Source organism: Ambystoma mexicanum, chromosome 3p, assembly GCF_040938575.1.
Source record: "Ambystoma mexicanum isolate Mex_15411 chromosome 3p, UKY_AmexF1_1, whole genome shotgun sequence".
Lineage (NCBI taxonomy): Eukaryota > Metazoa > Chordata > Amphibia > Caudata > Ambystomatidae > Ambystoma > Ambystoma mexicanum.
In genome coordinates, this window is record NC_090925.1 from 312,584,507 (window position 1) to 312,607,172 (window position 22,666).

General features: G+C 47.7%; 1 protein-coding gene across 1 annotated transcript in view; it reads right to left on the reverse strand.

Moving 5' to 3' along the window:
• PRPF6 (pre-mRNA processing factor 6) overlaps positions 1 to 22,666 on the reverse strand; it is an 845,164-nt gene that overhangs the window by 511,341 nt on the left and 311,157 nt on the right. Inside the window, exon 10 of the mRNA XM_069650843.1 lies at positions 11,428 to 11,546. Within this exon, the coding sequence (XP_069506944.1) occupies positions 11,428 to 11,546 (119 nt within the window). The remainder of the gene's footprint in view (positions 1 to 11,427; positions 11,547 to 22,666) is intronic.

Here is a 22,666-nt window from a genome sequence, read left to right on the forward strand (position 1 = left end):
AGGAGGTTCCTCAAGACTCAGTCCTTGGTCCCCCTCTTCTTTCTCTTTAAACTTCACCTCTATCTTCTATAGTGTCCTCATTTGGGATCTCATCGTATTTGTATGTGGACAATTCCCAACTTTATATATTTTTTTCTGCTTGTTCAGATATTCTTCATGCTATTATTTCTGGCTGTCTTCTTTCTGTTCAAACATGGATGATTTCTCACGTTCTACACTTAAATGCTCCCAAGACTAAAATTCACTTCTTTCCCGCCTCTACCAATCTTTCTCCAAACACAGCCCCCTGTTAAATTTCCTCCTGCTTCCCTTACTTTCACTACTGCAGCCCGTAATCTAGGTGTCCTCTTTCATTCAAGACTTTTGTTAGGGAGTTTTACCAAAGTTACTGTCTGTGGCAGAACTTAGAAAAGCCCACCTTGGATGTACAGGGTTCCAACTCTTAGGTTTGGCCTGAACCACACAAAGGTTTGGTAGAATGGATGAGGAGCCAGGCTTAGTCTAGCAGGGGAGGAGGGCTGTAGAAAGGTACCAAGAACTCTGAGCATCCATTTATTCAAGAAAACGCGAATCCACTAAGTTATATAAAAAATAGCCATTTCATATATATAAGGTACACTGTTAAATATTTGAGAGGTAAATAAGTACTAAAACACAGCAACCCTGTAACATGTGGAACACAATGTCAAATTTCTTAAGTAATAAACTATAAGCATAGTAGCTTTCAGAATAACATAGTAACAAATGTTTTAGTAAAACCATCTGAAACATATGCAAACTTTTCCAGATTATGATAACATTGTTTAACTTTGTTCCAACTTATCTTAAAGAGTCCAACCCTAGCTTATGAGGGTCTGACAATGTTCAGAGGGGCCATAGGCAACCAGAGGTTAGGAGTTGAGCAGGATAGGCAGGATACAGTGTTCAAGGTTCAAAAGCAGCAGAGTTCAACAAGATCTCTTCTGGGTTTGCAGGTAGGTAAAGTTAGGTTTTTCAAGTCAAGGCAGCATTGACGTTGCCTCGTGCAGTTGCCTCAAGGACAAGTGTCCTAAGGCAAGTGAGTACAATCGGTTGTCCACCCCAGCGGGAGCCCTGGAGAGGTGCGAGATAAAGCTATCAACAGCCCATGGGAATACAGGATCTGCAAGCAAAGCTTGCGCTAAGTTTTAGAGGGAGCAGGGCAGTCCCTTACAATGAAAAACTCATTGCTGCAGGGCGGTTCCACTGGAGAGGCGACAGCAGACCAGGTCACAGGTTTCTCGGTCTTGGCGACAGAAGGGGACTTGGTGGATCTGTCGACAGCTCTCAAGCAGACAGACACCAAGCAACGGGTCTTCTCGGTTCTGGCTTGTTGGTGCCTTTTCTAGGCTCGGTTGGAGGATGGATGTTGCAATTTTTCTAGGTCGTCGTCTCATGTGAGAGGACATTGGGAGCTGGATCGAGACTCTGCAGGTCAAGGAAAATGCCCACAAAGTTCCAGACAGATTCATTTTTTGGCCGATGATGCACAGCGGCACAGGACCCCAGATTTTGGTGAATTGCAAGCCGTCGAGGTTGCATCTCTTTTAGGCAGGCCGCAAAATGCAGTTCGTCCTGGGACTGGTTAGACCCACGAGTCCAAGGGAAGAAGTTGTCTAGTTCGGATCTTTCCTGTGGCTCAGAAGTGGAGGTCGGGACTCAGCGGCCCATGGCGGTCACTGGAAGTGGCTGGCGTCTTCTTCCGTCGGGCTTCTTCCAATTCATCTGTACCAGTGGTCGACTGAGCTTTTGCTCCAGCACCTCGGAAAGTATGCAGGAACAACGGCTGAGCCCACCAATCATCCCATGCAACTTTCGATACTTGGGGACGACTGTCAAACGGGAACAGCCAACCGCCCAGTCAGAACTGGTTTCTTTCAGGCACTTTGGAGGACAAAACACTGGGGGGTATCAGTTGCCCCTCCCCACTTCCTGTTGGTCAGTCACTCAAAGACCCTATGCATGCTTTCCAGGGGAAGCCCAGTGAAGACAAAGGAATTAGAGGAACCCCACACCCAGGTAGGTAGAAGACCACCTAAGAAAGGACAAGGCATCTTGTTCAGGACTTAAAAAAGTACAGCCACCATTTTGGGTCAATGGTGACGCTTGTAACCTCCGTTATGACAGTTTTTCGAAAGTCTACTATTGGGCAATATTGTATGCAGTACCCTTTGGGTGCACAACAACAACCCTGACCTCCTAACAATAGGAACCCAACCTTTGGTAGAAGTCTGTACTACACAGGTTGGTAGCGTGGTGAGCAGCCAAGCTTATCTCAAGAGGGGTCATTGTGAGCTGTAGGGGAGTTAAACAGATTCACAGTGACATGTATTCAAATAAAGTCTTACACACAAGTTTTCTTGATTAAACAATTATTAATTTAACAGTCCATTTGAGTAAGCCTTCTTCAGAAGGGGGTAATATAATAGTAGCACACACATGCACTCCAAAATACACACCATTTAATATTTCTAAATCATTAAGTACCCCTTTGGGATGCCACACAGACACTTCCAACACCCTCAGGTGACTTTAGTAACTAGGACACTGTAGACATCAATATACCACTGTTTGCATTTAGAATCAGACTTAGGAGTATGTCAAAGAAAAGGGTTATTAGAACAAAACAAGAGATCACACAAATATTCTGAAGCAGGTAAGTACTTTTGGTAACTCCAATCCAAAGTTAATTACCCCTTCATGGAAGGAAGACAAAACACAATGTCAGAGGGAAGAAGAGTCATTCAGGGAGCCATGCTAGGCCAAAGTCAATTGGGCAAAAGTCAAGGTGAGCTAAAGCACTTCTTGCAGGTAGGTAAAAGTCTTGCACAATGTTTTATTCTTCTTTGTAGAAAATAAATCAAAGCAGGGCCACAAGCTGATTAGGCTTGTGAGGTAAAGAGGTTGTTAGCAACTCTTCAGAAGCAACCACGACAAGTCTCAACTGAGAACAAGTGAGGTTACACAACAAGAGGTAAATTCTCTTACTTTGGTTAGAAGAAAAAGGCTCTGACTGGCTTCTGTTCCTTTGCAGCTCTGCAGATCCTGTGTTCCTGTGCCTCAGTCGTGGGTACAAGAGGAAGGACAGCTGGAGGACTCTTGCACTGCAATGGGACGGTCGGCGAAAGAAAAGGAACAACTTATATTCAGTGGCACTTCGCAGTTTCAGATGCTTGCGTCTAAGCAAATAGCAACACCGCAGACTGTTGGCTGTCGAGACAGGCTTTTCCTTGCATATTGGGTCCAGCACTCTGTTGAGGTAGCTCAGGCTCAGTCAGTCCTGCTTCCTGGGAGTCCGGAGGATCTTCCTGGAGCTCTTGGCCAACTTAAAAGCAACGCACACGATCAGGTGTTCCTCTCCCTGGCTATTCGGTTCCAGCAGCAACTGCAGTGGAAATTCAACCAGCTCCAAGAGGATGTCCAGGTGGCTTACTTTGGAGTTGATTGGTCCCACCAACTCATGGGGAGAAGTCGTCCTTGCAGGGCTTCTCTAGTCGAGGTGAATTCTGAGCTTCAGCACAGCAGCAGGGCTTCACCGGGCAAACCAACGGTCCAGGAGTTGCAGCAGGCGTTTCTTCCAAGTTCTTCTTCATATTCCTTAGTTTAGTGGTCGACTCTGCCTTCCAAGCCAAAATGCCTCGCCTTTCATGCAGGTTTCTCCCATTCATTCCAGACTAGCTGTCAGTCCCCCAGCAGGGTGGCTGTCCTTGCTGGACAGCCAGCCGGCCAATCACCTAGGAGTGCATTCCCGAGCACAGGAAGTTTCGGGCACCTACATTGCTTCATGCCCCCGCCAGACACCCTGGCGCCAGAGGCGGGCTTCACTCGTGAATCCTGCCAAAGGCAAAATGAACGAAGGGGACATACCTGGTTTGGCTCGTGTAAGGCAGAATTGCATGCAGTACCCTCTGGGACCACCACATACAATTAGGACTACAGATGTAAGCAAACCCAACCTTTGGTATAAGTCTGTACTACACAGTTTGTGGTAGCGAGCTGAGCAGCCAGGCTTATCTCAAGAGGGAATGCGAGCAGTAAAAGAGGTTACACAGAGGTCTTCCAATCACAGTGGTTCAAGTAGACACTTACCCTCAAGGTTTCTTGGTAAAACACTTATTAATTTAGTACACAATCATTTAGGAAACATTCACTAGAAGGAGGCAACTTAATATTATACACACACACACACACTTCAATACCAAACCAATACGTTTCTGAGCAAAATTAGGCTCCCCTGAAATAGGAGCAAAATGGCATTTCAGTTACTTTCAATGGGAGTAAAAAGGCACAAGTTACCTGAATAGATCACAAATAATTTCTTAGGCAGTGCAAATAGTTTTAGTTCACTAGAGGACTCGATTCAGTTCAACAGGCCTAGGCCAAAGTCAATGGGCTAGTGTCTTGGATAGGAAAGAGCAATTCTTGTAGTAAACAGTAAAGTCTTTGCCAATGGTCTCAGAAGTAGTTTGTATGAAAAGGAATCATATGTTGGGTCACAAGCTGATTAGGCCTGCAAGTTGGGAAAGTTCCATGAACTTTCACTGCGAGAGGTAAGTTCTCTCAATAAGGTAGGCACAGTACCTTAATATGAAGAACAAGATGCAGCAGAAGATGTTGGTTCCTGGCAGTTCCTGCAGATCTCACTGTTCCTGAGCCTCAGTCATGGGGACAAGAGGGAGGACGTTGGGGGACGCCTGCACTGCACAGGATCGTCGAAAAACGCGGACAAAATTGAGTCACTTCAGTTCGAATAGCTGTCATCAAGCACACAAGCTGGTGTCCTTCCCCCTGGTTAATTCTAACCAGCTCCGAGAATGATATCCAGGTGGCTTGAGTTGGTTGGTCCCACTAACTCAAAGGAAGAAGTCGTCTGTGAAGGGGCTTCTCTGTCGAGATGAACTTGGCAATTCGGACCTGCAGCAGGGCTTCACCGGGCAAACCAACGGTCCAGGGGTTGCAGTAGCCGTACTCTTCCAGCTCGTCTTCGGTTCTTTCGGTCCAGTGGTCGACTCTGCTTTCCAGTCCAAGAATCTCGCCTTTTAAACAGTTTTCTCCATTTCATTCTGGCCTAGCTGCCACTCACCCAGCAGGGTGGCTGTCCTTGCCGGACAGTCAGCCACTCCATCATGCCAGAGTGCATTTGGGTCTCCTAGGAGACTAAGCACAGGGAGTTTCGGGGACCTCCCGCACTTCCTGCCCACCCCAGATACTCAGACGCCAGAGGCGGTCTTCAGTCCTGAAGCCCGCCAAAGGCATAGAAACAAAGGGACGATACCTGGATTGGCACGCAGAGACAAACACTAGAAGGATCTTTCCAAAAAGAAATGGCAAAAAAAGCCATGAAGACTTTGGAAGAACCATGGACCAATCCTGAGAAGGCCTGGCGACCAACATTTGCTGCAGTCCCGGTGTAGCCCTGTCTGGCTAGCGATCTTCGAAGACCTTTGTTGATGCTTTGACCCGTTGGAGTGGCAGGAACAACCGTTATCGACTTCTTCTTGGTGCCTATCAACTTGTAGTATTCAGAGGCCATCCAGTGGACTGACCAACCCCAATTTCGGCTACCGCAGTAGAAGAGGAGTTGTCCCATGTTTCAGCTCGAAACTCAGGTGGTTGTCAGCTTGTCCTGCAAGAGTCCGTCCTGAGGAATGTCCGCGTCCTAGCATCGACAGGTCCCGAGATGGAGGACCAACATCGACCGCGACATCTATGTCCCCATGCATCGGTGACAGCCGATGAAACCGGCTTTCCTGCCTCTAGTCAAGGATCCTGAAGAGTCCTGCTTCAGTGCCTGCTGCACTGTTCCACAAGAAGACTTTGCACACACCTCCTGGACATGACCACAACTCTTCTTGCACCTGAAGCTCCTGGGCTTCTTCGACCGGAACCAACAGTGGGAAAACCTACCTCAGGTGACCCTCCACAACCTGCCAAGTCCAAGGAAAAATCAGAGTACAGGGGTACTAACCTGCTGCCTATCGCTACCCTTTTAAACGTTTGAGACACTTTTGAAAGATTTTACAACTGTTTGGCTTTGGCAATACTTGTTGCTAAGAGCCCTACAAAAGCTAAAAACAGTCTCTCAACAGTATAGTCAGCTGACTTTTGGACCCTTCGTCACATCCCCAGGAAACTTCCCCTCACGTCCGCTCTCAACCCTGAACTCCTAAAACCAATCAACTTGGTCTTGGACTTTATGAACAAGGGCTGTAATTCCTGTGGACTGTAAGTGCTATATCTAATTATTTACATTGCCTTTTAGGTATGGGGGGGGTTGAATAGATTATTTGACAATGATAGACTGTATGGCACACATTACTCACCGTAACTGTATTTCTGATGCTTGTATCTGCTTAAATGAACATGCTTTGCGTGGGCCACCATCTAGTGGTATGGCTAGAAACTACGAGCTCTGCAACTTGCGACCGTCCACTATGACGAAAAAAAAATCTGGTGCGCTTGGACATGTGAAGGATCATGGGTACTACAGACGTCACACTAGGGATAGTATTACACATGCACCCTGTCAACATCACTTTTCGACTTTCGAAAACAAGTCATGCAATACTCTGCTAGATGGCGGCCTATACAAAGCATGTGATTCTGACCAGATCCTCAAGTCTCAGAAATAAGTTATATTCTTTAGTACCGTGTGATAATACTACCTGCTATTAGTCATTTTCCATAGTGTGTTTTTGGCCAGTAATAAATAGAGTATTTTTGTACTTACCTGTCTAAGTGTAATCCTTTATTGGTCATTGTGTGGACTCATTGTGGACCCCTGACTACACTCACATCTCCTGAGACTATGCCTTGACCACTCTCCATGCTACTTTAATTGGTTTAGCTAAACCCCCAGAGTTCCCCTGTTCACTATAACTAGGTTGGCATTCTAAACCGCAATCCACCAGGCCAGAGGTTAGAAATCCAGTCCAACAGTTTAGCCATTCATGCAAGAGCCACAATACGAGTCGATGTTGGGCTCTGGCTCTTCTCTACAGAGAGTAGCCTGGAGGATTCAACTCTGGACACCATGGCTGGTATAAAATCCAAGATTCATTCCTTCTGCCCCACTTAAAACATGGAAAACAAAGAACACCACCAGGTACAGTGCTGCCACTTGTTAGGGAGATTTATCATTTTATGCTTCATCCCCTCTCCTAAGGAGACGTCCAGCACTTTTTGCTGGACTTCTGGACCTTTTCCTTTCTATCCTGAATGAGGGGAGCCTTTTTCCCCTCATTCATTCCTATTTGCTCTGACTTTTGGAACTCTGAGCTCTATGTTTTAACTGTCCTATGGAGTCTGCTTTCCTCCATATCTCTTTAAAGGCATCTGTGTTTAACTTTTGCAGCACACAGCACCTTATGTGCAGTGTTGCTGGCAACCCTCTGGGTTCTCCTTTGGGATTAGTTTACTATCCTCAAGTAACTACAGTTCTTAGAATAGAGGGATATTTTGTATCCTTCCTAAAGGTTTATACGACGCGAGATTAGCACACACCACCTTATGTGGAGTGCTAAGGGGATACCTAGCATCCCCTTCTCTCTGCTCCTGTCATTTTTTAGTCACAGACAACTCTATAGTTATGGCTGGAAGCAGTGGACATGTTCTCTCAACTATTGTGCTATTTCTTTTACTACAGACAGTATTGACAGTCTCAGTTGCACACAAAAGGGTCACCTATGTACTAACATGGTGGCTCCTTTCTTTCTTAGCCATTTCTATTGTGGATGTTACTTTGTTAGCCCTTCTTCTACCATTCTGGGAGGGGGATGTCCGTGTTTTGCTTTTGGCGGGAACCCTTGGGTGTCCCCGTCTAGGTTCCAGTGTGTCTGGGCAGGCAGGAAGTGGGGAGGGGTTATTCACTCCCCTGCCCTTTGTGTGCCCGAGTGCCTCAAGGGAACCAGTTGTTGGGGAGAATTCTCAAATGTGCTAATTCCCTTCACCTTAGAGACCCCCATCAAGTTTGCTGGATTTTGCAGACTTGATTTTTTTACCTGCAAAGAGTGTGAGACTTTTTTTCCCACTCATGTATTTTGATGTGCGTTTTTCACTTGTGTTCTTTGATTATGGAGTTTTAGATAACTCCATAGGCATCTTTTCATGTGTGTTACACAGCACCCTCAATGCAGTGACACAGTGATGTCTTTTAGACTTCCCCAAGGTTTAAATACCTTCTATGGGAAACTACGGTTTCCCAGAGAATGTAAAGTGAAATTGACTTTACTAGTCTTTTCCAAATTCCTAGCCCCAGCACACCCCATCTTACAATGGAGTGCTGGAGGGGTTACATAGTATCCCCTGTGTCTAAACACTCATGTACCAGTCAAATGCTACACTATCCTATTGAAAAGGCTGGTGGCAGTGGTTTTACAACGAACGACCATGATTTTTCCTGACCGCGAACACTGGTAGCTAAAATTCACGGGAGCCATGTTTTTCAAGACGGCGCCTCAAGCCCCTTTGTTTAAACGGGTCCCGATCTTTCTTTTTCCATTTCTTTTTGGAAAGGTCCTTCTAGTGTTTGTCTCTGTGTGCCAAACCAGGTTTGGTCCCTTTGTTCGTGTGACTTTGGTGGGCTTCGGGACTGAAGTCTGCCCTTGGGCGTCTGAGTGTCTGTGGTGGGCCGGAAGTGAGGGAGGTGCCCAAAACTCCCTGTGCTTAGTCGCCTAGGAGACCCAAATGCACTCTGGCGTGACTGGCTGGCTGACTGTCCAATGGAACGAAAGAATCGAAGACTAGCTGGAAGAGGACGGCTGCTGCAACTCCTGGACAGTTGGTATGCCCGGTGAAGACCTGCTGCAGGTCTGAATTGACAAACTCCATTCGACAGAGAAGCTCCTTCAAGGACGGCTTCTTCCTTTGAGTTGGTGTGACCAATCAACTCATAAGACACCTGGGCACCATTTTCAAGGCTGGTTAGAATTAACCAGGGAGAGAGACACCAGTTTGTGCTCTTGACTCTACAGCTACTGGAACTGAAGTGACTCCATTTTGTTTGCTTTCAACGATCCTGTGCAATGCAGGAGTCGCCAGACGTCCTCCCTCTTGTCCCCACGACTGAGGCTCAGGAACAGCGAGATCTGCAGGAAATGCCAGGAACCACGACTTCAGCAACATTTGTTTCTTCATATAAAGGTACTGTGCCAAACCGATTGAGAGAACGCCACTCTCGAGGTGAAAGTTTGTGAAACTTTCCCAACTTGCAGGCCTAATCAGCTTGTGACCCCACACATGATTCTTTTTTGCCCAAACTACTTCTGAGAACGTTTGCAAAGACTTTACCGTTTGATACCAGAACTGCTCTTTCCTATCCAGAACACTAGCCCATTGATTTTGGCCTGGCCTATTGACTTGAATTGAACTCTTCAACTGGAACTATTTGCACTGCCTAGAAAGTATATGTAATCTTTTCTACTTACTTTTGTCCTTTTTGCTCACTGCAAAGTAACTGAACTGCCATTTAGGCTCCTATTTCAGGGGAGCCCAAATTGTCTCAAAAACGTATTTTTTGTATTGAAGTGTATTGGAATATAATATTAAGTTGTCTTCTTCTAGTGAAATGTTTTCTAAAGGATTGTGTAATAAATTAATAAGTGTTTTACCAAGAAACCTTGAGTATAAGTGTCTACTTAAACCACTGTGATTGAAAGTCCTCCATATAACTACTTGTACTGCTCAATTCACTCTTGAGATACGCCTGGCTGCTCAGCTTGCTACCAACAAACTGTGTGGTACAGACTTATACCAAAGGTTGGTCTTGTTTGCACCTGTAGTCCTAATTGTGTGGGGTGGTCCCAGAGGGTACTGCATGCAATTCTACCTAACACCAGTTCCCAATGGGGGGCTGGCTGTCCTGATTGGACAGCCACCTGCCCCTTCTTTAAAATGCTAAGAGAGTTTGCAGCAGAATGTGTGGGAAAATTGAATAAAAGGGGAGGTTCCTGAGGGGAAAGGAAAGTTGACCACTGGAAACTGACGTAACCAAAACCAAAGACGACCAGAGGCACATGCAGACCCTTCTCATCACAGTGAAGCAACTACATCTGCTCTGACCCTGTTTTCTATTCAACAGAGAAGCTCCGAAGAGGACGACTCCTTCTCTTTGGCTGGTGGGACCAACCAGCCCTGAGACGAACTTCAAATTGAGTCATCTCCCGAGGGGCTGTGCCCCTCCAGAGCTGCAGACCGCGGATACAATGAGACCTCTTACCCATTTGAAGTGCATTGTCTTTGCAAGGCCAAATCCTTCCAAGTCTTTGCTGAGCTCTAGGTGAACCTCCACATGCGCGTTCCGACTCACCTAAAGTCCCCTCACCAGAGTGCAGGACTTCAGAAGCGAAGATCAACCCAGCGAATACAATCCTTGGTTTCCGTTGAGAAAAAGGCACCAAAACCGCAGACCAACCAAGGAGACTGAAGCAATCCGTGCCAAGGGTACTCTTGCTAAACTGCTGCTGAGACATCCCATTCAGAGTCCTTCCTTTCAGCACCAGACCAAAGAATCAGGAGACTGGATCCTTCGCTGCTGCACAGAGGAGAATCCAGCTACAAGCATTTCTTCTAACCAAAGGTACTGTGGGGTGAAAAGGTGCAACTTACTATGAACCAAGAAGTCGCTCCAGACTGACTGGAGTGCATGAAGGTGTCCAGAGTGTCTACTCTACCTCAGATCCAAGCTGTCAGCTTTAGTGAGTTCACTTGCAGGGTCTCCCTCGTTGTGTTGAATTACCAAGCATCTTTTCCTAGAGACTAAAAGTATCCTGAGGAACTTTCTGTTGTGCTGCTTCTTAAGACTTTGAATCCAGTCCGAACTGACGTTTTTGCATAGTTAGGGATTGGACTTTTAAAGCATTTGTTTGACTGAAAAAGTGGCTCTAGAATGTTAAGCTCTGCTGCTGTGTGATTAACCAACATTTTCCCTTCCTGAAAGACTTCATCTTATGTAGTTTTGCTAACTAAAAACAATTACTGTATATCCTTGTCCTAACACGAGTACGCGGTCATACCGAGAATATGGTACAACTGTCAGTGTCAAACTCTGCAACAATTGTACCGCAAGCAAATACCACTGAAACAGTGACCTATGAAAAGTGTGTAAGTATTCACAAGTGTGTTGGTCAATTGAAGCATTTATTTACTTCCTTGTGTAAATATAATAAATGTATATTTTAACATAACATTTTATGTGCAAGTGTTTCTTTGCACTATTGTATTTACTGGGTTCATTGTACTTAACTACAACTCACACTTTCCTCCTATGTTAAGCCTGACTGCTTTGCCACTCTACCAAGGTTCCTTGCGTAGTTCAGACTTCTACTAAGAGTTGGGGAACTGTATGACAAGGGATACTTTAATGAAGTCTTACCTCAAGTAGACTTTAGGAAAAACCCTAACAGCACTCACCTCCACGCTCGTAGGACAGCACTCAACAGCTCTACTCAGCATGATTCGGGCATCCTCTGGCTCCTCTAGCTCCACAGCGGCTTTCCATAGTCGTACAGAATTTGGCACATGCTCCAAGGCTGGCAGAATGGAAATAAGATAAAATGTTGAGAGCAGCTTATAAAAAGAACAACATGCATCAGATACTGCCTGCACTGAAGAAAGGCTTAGTCAGAGACTAGAACAACGGTGCCAACAGAGCATGACAAAGTCTACAGGAGAGTTTGCATCAACCAACCATGATGCAGTGGATGTCAATCCCAGCAAGCAGGTCATACATCTCATCTGCCCGTTCTGCTTTTTGACATAGCATTTAAGGTGTTTGACATTTTTAGGAAAATAAATTGTGTGGTGCTGCTAATATTATGGACAGAATTACATTGCAAAGAATGTTGGTGGAATAATGCAGGTGTTGTGGCTTGTGCTCAGGATGGTTTAAGTTACTTACCTGTAACTATTGTTCTCCAGCATAAGTCTGTCATGGATTCACATGCTCATGAACATTCCCTGTTGTCAGGCTTGGAATCCTCGGTAAAAGAAAGAATAATTTCACTTTAAAACTGCATTTCTACTTGAAACCAACCACTGTCCTCTGGGTCATACTGCCCCCACCCCTTGACAGCCCTCTCCCTAAGCTCCACCCCTGGTGGCTATATTCAGATTTGGCAAGCATGTAAAGTGGCAGTATGAACCAATAAGAGCTACAGAGGGGAAGGTGGGAGGGTTCGCATGTGAATTCATGCCAGACCCATGCTGCAGAACAATAGTTACAGGTAAGTAACTTAAATCTTCTCCGGCATGGGGTCTGGCGTGGAATCGAATCACATGCTCATGAATGACAATTACACAGCAGTGCATATATTCAACCATGGGAGGTGGCAAGGCTCAACAGAAGCAATGCACACTCAACTCTGGAACAGACTTACCTCAAACAAACCGGTTGCGCAGCACTGCTTGGCCAACTCGGGACTCCTCTCTGGAATCCCTGTCAATGCAGTAGAAGCTTGTGAAGGTGTGAGTAAACCTCCACATAGCAGCCCTGCAAATGTCGAGCAGGGGCACACCAGACAGAAACGCTGTCATTGTTGCAATGGCTCTGGTGAAGTGGGCTCTCGGCCAGCCTGACAGTGCATGGTGCAGCCGAAGAGCCACCTGGAGATGGAAGCCTTTGACAAGGCCTTATCTTGATTTACAGGTCCAAAGTTGACTAACAACTGAGAAGTCTTCCGAAAACTCTTTGTACATGTCACGTAGAACTTGAAGGCACAAGAAATGTCCAGCGAACGCAAGGCCAATCTCCGCTGGCAACAATGGATTCGGGAAGAAGACGGGTAACACCAAAGGTTTGTTGAGGTGGAATTCCGACGGCACCTTTGGCATAAATGTTGGCTGTGTACGCAGTACCACTTTTGAAGAGTGGAAAGAGAAGTAAGGCTGCTTGCAAGACAGGGCCTGAATCTCCCTGAACCGCCTGACTGAGGTGATAGCCAAGACGAAAGCAGTTTTCCACGAGAGAAACTTGAGCTGGGTCTGATGCATAGGTTCGAAGGGCACTCCCATGAGTTTAGTCAGCACAACATTGAGGCCAGGGCAGGGGCCTTCGCCAGCGGGAGAGTCCTGTAGAGTCCCTTGAGGAACTCCTTGACAAGCCTGTGAGACCACAAAGAAGGTCTGCCTGGGGACCTGGTGTACCTGGATGTGGTGGCGAGATGCACCTTGATAGAGGTGTAAGCCAGTCCCGCTTTGGCCAAGGAAATAAAGTATGGTAGAAGTAGCGGAGCCGTGACACGCAGAGAGGTCATCTTCTGTGTCTGGCACCACACAGAGAATCGTTTCCATTCATGTCCGTAGCACTTAAACGTTGACTAGGTTCTGGCCCTGACCAGGATGTCCTTACATTCTGCAGGCAAAAGATGCCTCTGGCGTGCAAGTGTCCGGTGTGGCTGCCCATCCCTCTACAGAGTTGTCCGTGGTGACAGTCTTGTGGTAAGGAGGAGCCTTAAAACGGAGCTCCCTGGATGGAGTGTTTTACAGTAATTTACAATGAAGAAAAAGAGGCAGCTGATGACCTCGGTTCCTGGCAGTTCCTGCAGATCTCACTGTTCCTGGGCGTCAGTCGTGGGGACAAGAGGGAGGACGACGGAGGACTCCTGCACTGCACTGAGACGGTCAAAAGCTCACAACTGGCAAACTTCAATTTCAGTGGCTGTTTCGCGTTTCAGCTACCGCAATGGTAACAACGCTTGTCCTGGCTATCAGAATGGACAGTCTTTGCTTCCGAGGTCCTTGCTGCACACGGCTGAGGAGGGTGAGGCTCGGTCGGTTCCATCCGTGGGAGCCCGGAGGATCTTCCAAACGCTTTAGGCCAGCTTACAAGCAACGCACACAATCTGGTGTCCCTCTCCCTGGCTCTACGGTTTCCTGCAGCAACTCTGAGGAAATTCAACCAGCTCAGAGATGGGTGTCCAGGTGGCTTACTTGGGAGTTGATTGGTCCAACCAACTCAAAGGGAGAAGTCATCCTTTGCAGTGCTTCTCGGTTGATTCGAACTTGGCGATTCAGACTTGCAGCAGGGCTTCACCGGGCAAACCAACGGTCCAGGAGTTGCAGCAGCCGTCCTCTTGAAGTTCTTCTTTGGTTCCTTCGTCCAGTGGTGGACTCTGCCTTCCAAGCCAAGAGACTCGCCTTTTATTCAGTTCTCTCCCATTCATTCCAGCCTAGCTGGCACTCACCCAGCAGGGTGGCTGTCCTTGCCGGACAGTTAGCCAGCCAATCATCACAGAGTGCATTTGGGTCTCCTAAGAGATTAGGCACAGGTAGTTTCGGGCACCTCCCACACTTCCTGCCTACCCCAGACACTCTGTAGCCAGAGGCGGGCTTTGCTCCTGAAGCCCGCCAAAGGCGAATGAACAAAGAGACCAAACCTGGTTTGGCACGCAGAGAAACACTCTAGAAGGACCTTTCCACAAAGACATGGCGAAGAAAGAAGACCGGGGACCATTTTGGCAACAATGGCTGAGCGCCATCTTGAAAAACCTGGCTCCTGTGATTTTATGTTACCGGAGCTAAAAATAGTTTGCGGTCGGGAAAAATCATGGTAGTTCGCTGTAAAGCCACTGCCAGCCATTCTGAGAGGAAAGGGTAGCATTTGAATGCTACATGAGTATCTAGGCACGGGGGATACTAAGTAACCCCTCCAGCACTCTATTGTAAGATAGGGTGTGCCTGGTCTAGGAATTTAAAAGACTAGTAAAGTCAATTTCCCTTTACTTACTCTGGGAAACAGTAGTTTATCCCAGAGAAGGTATTTAAACCTTGGGAAATCTGAAATACTTCCCTGCGTCACTTCACTGAAGGTGCTTTGTGACACAATTGTAAAAGATGATGCCTATGGAGTTGGTTAGACTCCATAACCAAAAGGAAACACAAGAGTAAAACACATATCAAAATACATGATAGTGGGAAAAAGGTTCACACTCTCCAGGTAAAAAAAAGTCCTCAAAATCCAGAAAAGTTGCTGGGGATCTCTAAGGTGAAGGGAATTAGCACATTGTTGAGAATTCTCCCGAACACGGACGGGCACGACAGTACTTAGCCTTGTTGAAACAAAACCTGTAATAGCATGGGACATTTTAAGTGGGGTAGGTTGGGAGGGCGATGAGGAATATGTTGGAGGACCATCCAGTCGAAAGAACCTTACCAGTTGGTAAGTAACTTGTTCTTCGAATGGATTGGGTCCTCCAACGTATTCCTCATCTTTGACAGACTCCCAAATCAGTATCCATGATGCAGAATAAAGTACCACCTTACCAAAAACACCACCCTGAGCATGGGAAACATCCAGAGAATAATGCTTTGTAAACGTATGCACGAGGACCACTTTGCAGCATCACACATGTCCTTAATAGGGACACCCCATTGAAGGGCTGTAAATGTAGCCATGCCCCTGGTGGAATGAGCATGTAAACCCTCAGGAGGGTCTTTGTCTGCCGGTCTGTAGCATTCAGATATGGCTAGAATGATCCATCTAGACAATGTCTGTTAACAGCCTTTCCTAGTTTGTGTCCTGTGTACCCAACAATGAGCTGGTTGTCCACTCTCAATTTTGACATTCTGGAGATGTAAAAGCTTAACGCTCTCCTAGGGTCCAGCCTATGGGGCCTTTACTCTTCCTTACCAGCATGTGGTGGAGGATAGAAAGCCGGTAGCACAATCTTCTGACTTAAATGGAAGTCTGAGACTACCTTAGGCAGGAAGGAGGGTTTTACCCTTAACACAACCCTGTCCTTGTGCAATATGGTAAAGGGTGGCTTGGAAGAAAGTGCCTGCAACTTGCTGACTCTTCGTGCTGATGTTATAGCAACCAATAGTATTGTCTTAAAGGTTAAAAACTTAAACGGACGTGTGTAAAGGTTCAAAAGAGCACACATCAGAAATTTTAAAACCAGGTCGAGGTCCCAAACCAGAACCTGAAAAGGAGATGGAGGGAACACATTAGTGAGCCCTTTTAGAAATTGAGTCACCAGTGGGATTTTGAAATAGGAGCATTATTCTGATAAGCGCTTAAAGATTGATAGCGCTGCTAAATAGCCCTTAATGGTGCCAACCTTTATGTGCTAATGAAAGCAAAAAGGGTAAAACATCCAGGGTTTTACACTGAAAAGGATCAACATTTTCTCTGCATCTCAATTGCATCATCTGGGAGGTTCCAATCCTTGTATCTCAGCCTTTCAGAAACCAAGCGTGAAGGTTGAGATTCTTGACCTCTAGGTGGAGAACCCGACCCTCTTGCGAGAGAAGGTCCTCTCTTTGTGTAAGACGCATCAGAGGACAGATATTGATATTGTATTTCTATCGCGCTCATACACAAGTGTTTCAGAGCGCGACAAGGCAGGGGAGGGGAGGGGAACAGGGGAGAACAAAACAACGATCTTAATAAGCCCAGTGACATTGAGAACACGCAAGTGCATGGGAGAGGGGGAGAAGTGGAAAGTGCGGAGCAAAGGAGAAACAGATAAATAATAATAAATAAATAAGTCAATAAATAAATAAAGGCAACAAACAGTGGTAGTGCAGCCATCAATTGGCAAGTGCTGGGTTTAGGACAGCAGAGAGGGTAGGTCTGATAAGTGCAGGAAGAAAAAAGGGGGTCGGGGACTGTATTGGTACAGATACAGACCCCAGTGCAAGGGGTGGCCCAGAGGCAGTGCGGGAGGGTGGCAGGGTGAGCAGGTACCTGGGCCCGGAGGACAGAGGGTGGCAGGTGCACAGTGCCAAGAGAGAACAGATCAGCAGGGGAGAGGGGGAGCGAAGGCAGAAGCAAAGAGGAAGGGCTTGAGGTGCTTCCAGAACCAGTGATGGTTCTCCTCAAGTTTTAGAGTGGCAGGGAGGCTGTTCCAGAGGGAGGCCCCAGCCGAAGACAGATCTACCCCCAGCTCACTTCTTTGAAAAACGACTGACCCTGAGGGAGGTGGAGGAGTGAAGAGCTCGAGAGGTGAGGTATTTGCGGAGGGATAGCTGAAGGTATTTTGGACCCAGGCCCCTGAAAGCCTTGTGGACAATACAGAATTTAATCCTTGCATCCACTGGGAACAAATGGAGAGATTTCAGAGCTGGAGAGATACGATCCCAGAGCTTGAGGCCAAGGACAAGTCTTGCAGTCCTGTTATGGATTAGTTGCAGAGGGCGGAGAGTAGAGGCAGGTGGATTTAGAAAGAGGCTGTTACAATAGTCCAGCCTAGAGAGAACCAGAGCTTGGGAGACCATGAGCTTCTGGGGGAAGGAGAGGAAAGGCAGAGCACCTCTGATGAGGTGCAGTAGGAAGTTTGACTTTTTAGAGACATCAGAGATGTGGGCGGAGAAGGAAAGTGTGGAGTCAAAGATGACCCCCAAGGTTCTTAGCCTCGCAGGTGGTGGTAGGAGGAGGGCCAAGGGAGGCCGGCCAGAAAGTGAGGGGAATGGATGGTTAAGATTGATGTGTCGATGTGGAGGATCTCCGTCTTGCTGGCATTCAGACAAAGATCATTGGCGGGACACCAATCTTGAATGGCAGTTAGGCAATCGCAGATTGAGAGAGGGAGAGGAGGTGGCCGAGGGCAGCCTGAAAATGAATTGTGTCGTCAGCATAGCACCGGAAATATGAGCAGAAAATGGCAATGCAGTGGGCGAGAGTTGCCAGGTATTGGTTGAAAAGCCAGGGCGAGTGGTTAGACCCCTGGGGAACACCACAGGTAGAGAGGAAGATAGATGATAGGAAGGACCCAAGTTGGACCTGGGAGGGTCGATCAGAGAGGAAATAGGTCAGCCAGACCAGAGCCTGATCAGTGATACCCAGGTTATCACGGAGACTGTTGAGCAGGATGGTATGGTTGAGGTTGACCGTATCGAAGAGAGATCGAAGAGGATGAGGACAGAGGGAATGTTACAGTCCAAGGTTGAAGAGCAGATCTTAACGGATGATCAGGAGAGCAGTTTCCGTGCTTCTGGCAGCTCTGAAGCCAGACTGGTGGTCATGGAGACATTCAACAGAATTGGAATGGAGGTTAAGCTGAGAGATGGCCACCTTTTCCAGGAGTTTGCCCAGGAAGGGAGTAATGGAAATTGGGCGATTGTTAGCCGGACAAGAAGATCAGCTGTGGGTTTCTTGAGAAGAGGATGCATAAGGGAGTGCTTCAGAGGTGAGGGGAAGGATCCTGAGGCAAAGGAATAGTTGCAAAAATCAGCAAGGGCTGGAGCAAGGGTGTCAATGTGGTCCTTGATGGTTTTAGAGTAACAGGGATGAACCTGTTTTGACAAGGCTTTCATAGATCAGACTTGTCTAGAGACCTCACCAGGGGAGAAAAGAGGAAAGGACGAGAAGGAGGGTGGGGGAGAGAAGGGGGAGAGGTGGAGGGGGTGGACAGGATGTCCTGGGTTTTTGAGATAAAGTGAGAGGCAAGGGCACTGCAAAGAGCCTGGGAGGCAACAGGAGGGGTAGAGACTGCAGCAGTGTTTGCCAGCTACTTGCAGATTTTAAAGAGTTCGGCCGAGTTGTTAGATGCCGCAGAGACAGGAGCTTGAATGTGGACCCTCTTCTTGGTGGGGACAGAGTCGGTATTGCCTTTGGAGCAGGGAACAGGCCAGTTTGTCAGAGTATGAACATGTCCAGAAGGTCTGGATACCACGTTCTTCTAGCCCAATCCGGGGGAATTAGAATTGTGTGTTTATCGAACCTTCGCAAGCTCCTGATTACATGAGGAATGACGGGACTGGAGGAAACGCGTACAGTAGTGGGAACTCCCAGTCCACCACAAACACATCTACTCGAGCTCCTCTTGGAGGAAATTCCCTTTAGCAGTACTGCTTGCACTTCTGGTTGGCACTGGTCGCAAACAGGTCCACTGCCGGGGTTCCCCAAAGGGCGAAGATCTCCTGAAGGACTTCCTGAGCTAGTTCCCACTCGTGGGAGACTGTGCTCTGCCTGATCAGAGCATCCGCCACCGAGTTCTCCTCTCCGGCCAGGTGAACCGCTGATGGGGAGATTCCTTCCCGAATAGCCCAGTACCAGAGTTGCATTGCCTCTGCACAGAGGTAGTGACCCTACACCACCTCTCTTGTTCAGGTAGTGCATGGCCATGGTATTGTCTGTCATTATCAGGACACTCTTTCCCTGTACCAAGGGCAGGAAAGCCTTCAGCGCTAGTCTGATTGCTCTCAGCTCCAAAATATTGATGTGTAGTTTGGACTCCGATGGAGACCAACAACCGCTGATTGTCAGACCTTTGGCGTGAGCTCCCCATCCCGTAAGTGAGGCACCCGTCACTGCCGTCATCTCCGGCCATGGTTTCCAAAAGGGTTCTCCCTTCAGAATATTCTCCTTGCAGGCCCACCACAAAAGATCCTGTGAGACTCTGGTTGGAATTTGAAGTCGGTCTGACATCCTTCCTGAGAATTGGGACCATTGTGTTCTTCGAGCCCATTGAAGGGATCTCATCCACAGGTGGGCCTCCGGCACCAGAAAAATGCAGGATGCCATGAGGCTGAATAACCTCAAAAATTCGAAGGCTGGAAGATTGTGGGCCCTCTGAAATTTCATTACCATCTGAAGAATGTCTCGAGCCCTCACATCGGGTGGCAAGCTCTTTCCCAAGGATGTATCTAGCACAGCTCTGATTTATTGGAGCTTTTGGGAAGGTGTCATATGGGGCTTCTTGTAATTGAGGGAGAAGCCCAGCCTGTGAAGAAAGTGGCAGGTAACGTTGAGATGATCCAGGACTTGTTCTGCAGAATGTGCCCAGATCAGCCAATCGTCTAGGTAGGGGTAGATATGAATCCCTCCCCTCCCGAGATTCGCTGCCACCACCGCCATCAGTTTGGTGAAAACCCTTGGGGCGGAGGTCAAACCGAATGGCAGGACTCGAAACTGAAAGTGTGAGCTGCCAAATGTGAACCTCAGGTATTGCCTGTGCTCAAGATGGATTGACACATGAAAATAAGCATCCTGAAAGTCCAATGACAACAACCAATCCTGGAGTTGGAGGGCCTGAAGGATCTGAGAAAGAGTGACCATCTTGAATTTGTCTTTCCTGAGGTTCAAGTATCTCAAGTCCAAGATGGGTCTCAGTCCTCCGTCCGTTTTGGGAATCAAAAAATATGGGGAATACTAACCCTTGTTCCTCTCCGCTAAAGGAACAGGTTCTATAGCGCTTTTCTCTAGCAGGGTTAACATTTCCTGCACAAGGAGCGGATCCAGAATCTTCAAAGAGTGTTTCTCCGGTGGATTGTTCTGGGGCATCTTTAGAAAAAGGAAGGCAGTAACCGTGGGCTATTGTTTCCAGAGCCCAAACATCGGAAATAATGTCTCGCCATTCTTCCAGATGCTGAGACAGCCTGCCCCCGACTGGCAAGTTGTGACTCAAGCCCTCAAAGTGGTTTTGAAGCAGCTGTAGCAGCGGCGGATGGTAAAGAGGCTGCTGTTTGAGCTGGCCTGGCACCTCTACCTCGTCCACCACAAGGAACCCTTCTTTGGCCTCTGACTGGCCATTCCTCTCGCCCTTCCAAATGAAGAGCAGTAGCAAAAAGATCTACCCCTTTAAGGTTGTCCGCTAGCACGAAAAGGCTGAGGTTGCTCAACAGCGGCGCCTAAAGACTTGGCTGCCACCTTTGAGGTCTGCAACTTCTCAAGGCTCTCACATCAGGTGCAAAATCCAACTTCCGCAACCACGCAAATCTGCGCATCACGGTGCTGGTAGCCATGGACCTGCTAATACTATATGCAGAATCCAATCCAGATTGAAGGGACGCACACAAGGCTTCCTTGCCGTCCTTAATAGCCAGGAAGCCGTCCCTTTCCTCCCCTTCGGGAATATGCCGCCATAAAAATGCACTCCCAGAGAGTGTACAAAAATTTTACAGGGGCACAAGTGGAGTTGGCAGATTTTAATGCCATGCTCTCTGCAGAAAATACCTTTCTTGGCCATCCATCTACGCGCTTATCGTCCCCATCAGGAGGGATGTAGGGTACACTGCCCGATTTGAGGTAGCCGTAGCTGCCTGAACCACCGGACTCTCAGGAGTGGGGTGTTTGGACAAGTAGCCGGGGTCGCTATTGGAGGGGCAGTATCTCTTTGCAAGATTTTTGTCAACTGCCGGATTCGTTTCCGGCATTTCCCAATTCCTGGCCACCCTTTTCTGAAGTGCCACATGGAAAGGTAAGACTGGATCAGTAGGCGGACCCTTGTCCAGAATGTCAGTCAGGTCATCCTGGTCATAAGGTACTGGAGGTCTAGACCAACCCAAGTACTTCACAACCTTACACATGAGTAGGCGATATGAGGCGTCTGCATGCTCCCCTGGTTCTGGCCATCCGAACTCCAACTCAGGAGAGGTGTCAATGCCACTAGCATTGGGCAAATTGTCACAACGATCTTGCATTTTACTCTCCCCTGAAATAAGGCACACGGGCACATTTGGTGTACCGTACTGAAGCCCAAAAGGGCAATCCTCATATGAGCGCTCTACCTCCTCAAAGATGGAAGTCAGAGACTTGAAAAAATCCTTTTACGGAAGAGGAGTATACATCTTCTCTGGTGTAGAACCCAGAGGCTTCAATGGTGTCGAAGTCGTCTACTTAGCCAGTGCCTTTTTCGGAGGAACACTAGGCATAAATGGCTGAGCTGGCAAAAGGGATACATCTGGTATCGACAATTTTGGATTCGATGTAGACACCGGCGTCAGTAGCATCAATGGCCTAATAGGGGTCAAGGATCCGATGGCCGTGATGGGCGTCCTAGGCGCCAACGGTGTTGAGGGCTCTAAAGGCATCGACGACCGTGATCTCTCCACACGTCTCGAGTGATCCTTTGATTTCTTATCCTATCGAGTCCTCGAGGACTCTCGATGGGGATCATGCTGTTTACCCGGGCTCAAGGGAGCGCACGTTTTCGGCCGAGACCTCTCCTTCCCGGCTTCCGTAGAAGGCTCGGTCGGAGTACTACCCTGTTTCTCAAAGATTTTAAGCATTTCCACATGGAAAGCTTCCCATTCTGCAGCAGTAGACTTTTTGGACAAGCATGCCATCCTCATGGGGGAACCGTCCGACGAAGACGTCGGTGAAGGCGACTGGCTGTGCCTTCTCCTCGACCTCTTCAAAGAAGACGATGAGTGGCGGGAACCACTCCAAGGCCTAAAACACTTGGCCTTCTTCCTCCGAGGCAAGTAATCTTTCGACTCATCGGTCGAAGGCCTAGCCGGTCGGGACTTAGGGGGTTTGGAAACCTTTCCTACCTGGAGCTTCCCCTTTCATTTCCTCAAGGCCTTACCAGTCATGGACTGACACTGACTGACGGAACATGCCGCCGTATCGTGGCCCTCTCCGAAGCACCACAGGCAGATCCGATGCAGGTCGGTTATGGACATCTTCGATCTGCAGTCCTTCCATTTTTGGAAAACGGACCAAAGAGTCGACAGTGTAGATGATGATAGCATATCGAGTGTTCGAAAAACCACACAGAAATGTACTTTTACAAGTACGAGGCACGCCAAGTTTCTCACGAAGCAAACAAGTTTGCAGAAAAACTGAACTGAGGCCAACGGGTGTGTTGCGTGCTGTATAGAACCTAAAATGACGTCACACTTGACGGAGGCCTTGGAGGGACATTGACTCAACGCCATCGACGCAGGGCGTCCGCTGCCAAAAAAGTTTTCTGAAGCAGATGAAAGG